This window comes from Macrobrachium rosenbergii, chromosome 43 (genome assembly GCF_040412425.1).
Source record: "Macrobrachium rosenbergii isolate ZJJX-2024 chromosome 43, ASM4041242v1, whole genome shotgun sequence".
Lineage (NCBI taxonomy): Eukaryota > Metazoa > Arthropoda > Malacostraca > Decapoda > Palaemonidae > Macrobrachium > Macrobrachium rosenbergii.
Genome location: NC_089783.1, coordinates 38720962 through 38723684, shown reverse-complemented (window position 1 = coordinate 38723684; position 2723 = coordinate 38720962). Strand labels below are relative to the sequence as shown.

The following is a 2723-nucleotide window of genomic DNA, read 5'->3' as shown; positions in this document are numbered from 1 at the left end:
TGTCGTCCAATACAACAAATGCTCCTTTGCCACCAGGAGGGTAGAATTTTTGGGGCACCTTATAACACCTGAGGGCATCCAGCACTTGCCAGAGAAGGTCACCGCCATCAGGAAGTTCCCCACCCCTACCACCAACAAGGGTCTACAAGAATTCCTGGGAATGGTGAACTATTTATCATCACTTTTGCCCGATCCCACTCTACGAAGTCCTCAGGGGCAAGCCTAAGGCCCTGGCCTGGTGACCCCCGCAGGAAGCTGCCTTCACCTCTGCCAAAAATGCCCTCATGAAGGCCACCACCTTTTCTTGCCCTGCACCAGGTCATCCCCTACTACTGTCCACGGACACCAGTTATGTAGCCGTAGGATCTGTGTTGGAACAGATCATCCACAGTCATCCTCAGCCCCATGCCTTTTTTAGCAGGAAACTTAGCAAGACAGACAAACTACTCTACATTTGACCACAAACTCCTGGCGGCATACCTCACCGTCAAACACTTCTGATATTTTTTGGAGGCCACCCCTTTCACCCTTCAAACTTTCCATCTGCCATTAATACATTCTATAAACCAGCAGTCTGATGCCTGGTCACCCCATCAGCACTGCTATCACCAAATTCAACTGCACCCTTCGTCACATTCCTGGGAAGCACAACCCCGTCGCTGACGCCCTCTCCAGAATCTCCATCAGTGCAGTACACCTCGGCCTCGATTACAAGCAGCTGGCAGCTAAGCAACAGGAGGACCCAGAGCTCAATGCCTGCAAGACCTCATTGACATCTCTGCAATGGCATGATGTCTCCCTCAATAACAACAGCCCCACCTCCATTCTCTGTGATATCAGCACCTGCCGCCCACGCCCATGGATCCCACAGGCACTCAGATGTCACTTCTTCGACATCGTCCACAGTCTGGCACACCCTTCAGGACGATCCACAGCCACCCTCCTGAAGAAGCACTTCACCTGGAATGGCATATCGAAAGAAGGAAAATCATGGGCCCATGAATGTTCCTCCTGCCAGCTCTCCAAAATCCAGCATCACTCAAGTTCAGGTGTGGGCTCCTTTCATCAACCGCAACACCGTTTCGCCCATGTCCACATTGACATTGTAGGACCCCTCCCACGCTCCGAAGGACATCGATACCTCCTCACAATGGTTGGCTGGTCAACAAGATGGCCCAAAGCCGCCCCTATGACAGGGGAATCAGCAGCAGCATGTGCCAGTGCTTTCCTCTCATCATAGGTGTCCCGACTGGGCATACCCAATCACATCACCTCCGACAGAGGCTCTACCTCTGGACATCCCTAAACTGCCTCCTCAGCACCCAGTTGCATCACACATATGCCTACCATCCCGAATCCAATGGCATGGTCGAGAGGTTCCATCACACCTTGAAAGCAGCCCTGATGTCTCACTGTAACTCCTCAACCTGGTACCGCTGCTTCCATGGACCCTTCTTGGCCTTCAGACCATACCCAAAGATGGCCTTGACCTGTCAGCAGCAGAAATGGTGTGTGGCGATCTGCTCATGATACCTGGCGAGTTCTTACCCAACATTACTCCCTCACCTGACATTATCAGACTCTGGACCATCGTCGGAAAATTCGCCTCTGACTGCCCATCCTATAAGCCAACCAACAACACCTTTATCCGCAGGGATCTGCATACTGGAACACTCGTGTTCATCAGAACCGATGCTGTTCGACCGCCTTTAACCCAGCCCTACGTGGGCCCCTATCGGGTCATCGACCACAAGCAGAAAGCCTTCCTCATTGACATTCATGGCACAACAGATTGGGTGGCCATCGACTGCCTGGAACCAGTGTATTTGCTCGACGACAATACTCCTCCAGTCCAGTATTCAAGGTTGGGAAACCCTCTGCAGTGCCCTGGTTAACTTTAAGGGGGGAGAGTTATTGTGCCCCGGAAGTTTCCCACGCTTTGTCCACAGTCTGTCGCCACCTGCAGAGCACCTGCTTGTGGACCACGACTCCACACGTCTCACTCCTTGGCAACAAGTTGAGCCAGCAGGATAGCAACACTGATGCGGCACACCTATTTTTCATATATTCAGAAGACATAAAGTCTAAAATCAAATGCATGTGCATTGTTGGTCTGTTAGTTACTATGTAAATTTCCTGCCTGCTGATTGGTCAGCATTCCATATGAATACCACTGTCGTTTGTTAATATATCAGAACTCTGAGATCTCTTATCTTAATCATCCCACTAAACCTCCATGATTCAGTAATTTAACCGGGAATGCGTCAGTGATGATTGCGTTTTCTCCTTGGGGATTGTTCACGAAAATCCTATTTCATTCTCAACTGTCATCTTGATAACTAGTATCCAATCTGGTGAAGAGTATCGCATAACCTTTGCAGCCGAGGAACGTAGAAGTTTCCCATTATTGTCAATTTTGACCCTAAAAAATCTTACCAGTACGCCAAACGCAGTGTTCATAAGAGACTGGAAAAAAAGCAGATGCAAAAAGAGGATTTTATATTTCCCCCCAAAATTATATTAAAGTTTTTTTTTGTGATTCCTATCAATCCAGCTGGGGCAGTAAAGGACAAATGACATTCCTGCTCTGTAATAAAGACCCGGGAAGTAATTAACATTTTTCCGTTTTATACGACTGCTACATATTTACTCGTAATGAGTAAATCCAGTTTTATTGCATCATGAATGATTAATTAATAGGGAACGTGACGGCCATTGTATAT

At 48.5% G+C, this 2723-nt stretch overlaps 1 protein-coding gene across 1 annotated transcript; it reads left to right on the top strand.

Annotated features, from left to right (window-relative positions):
* The first annotated feature begins 1365 nt into the window (after positions 1 to 1365).
* On the top strand, positions 1366 to 2034 carry LOC136829053 (uncharacterized). Its single transcript, XM_067087438.1, has 3 exons — positions 1366 to 1508; positions 1655 to 1864; positions 1950 to 2034. Exons 1-3 carry the CDS (start codon positions 1366 to 1368, stop codon positions 2032 to 2034), a joined length of 438 nt encoding a protein of 145 aa, XP_066943539.1.
* The last annotated feature ends 689 nt before the right edge of the window (positions 2035 to 2723 follow it).

Bases quoted from the DNA above. Each gene is read 5' to 3' on its own strand.
- LOC136829053 (XM_067087438.1), top strand. From the start codon at position 1,366: ATGGTCGAGAGGTTCCATCACACCTTGAAAGCAGCCCTGATGTCTCAC. The intron at 1,509-1,654 runs GTGTGTGGCGAT...CTTTATCCGCAG, and splicing joins ACCTGTCAGCAGCAGAAATG to GGATCTGCATACTGGAACAC. The intron at 1,865-1,949 runs GTTGGGAAACCC...CTTTGTCCACAG, and splicing joins CCTCCAGTCCAGTATTCAAG to TCTGTCGCCACCTGCAGAGC.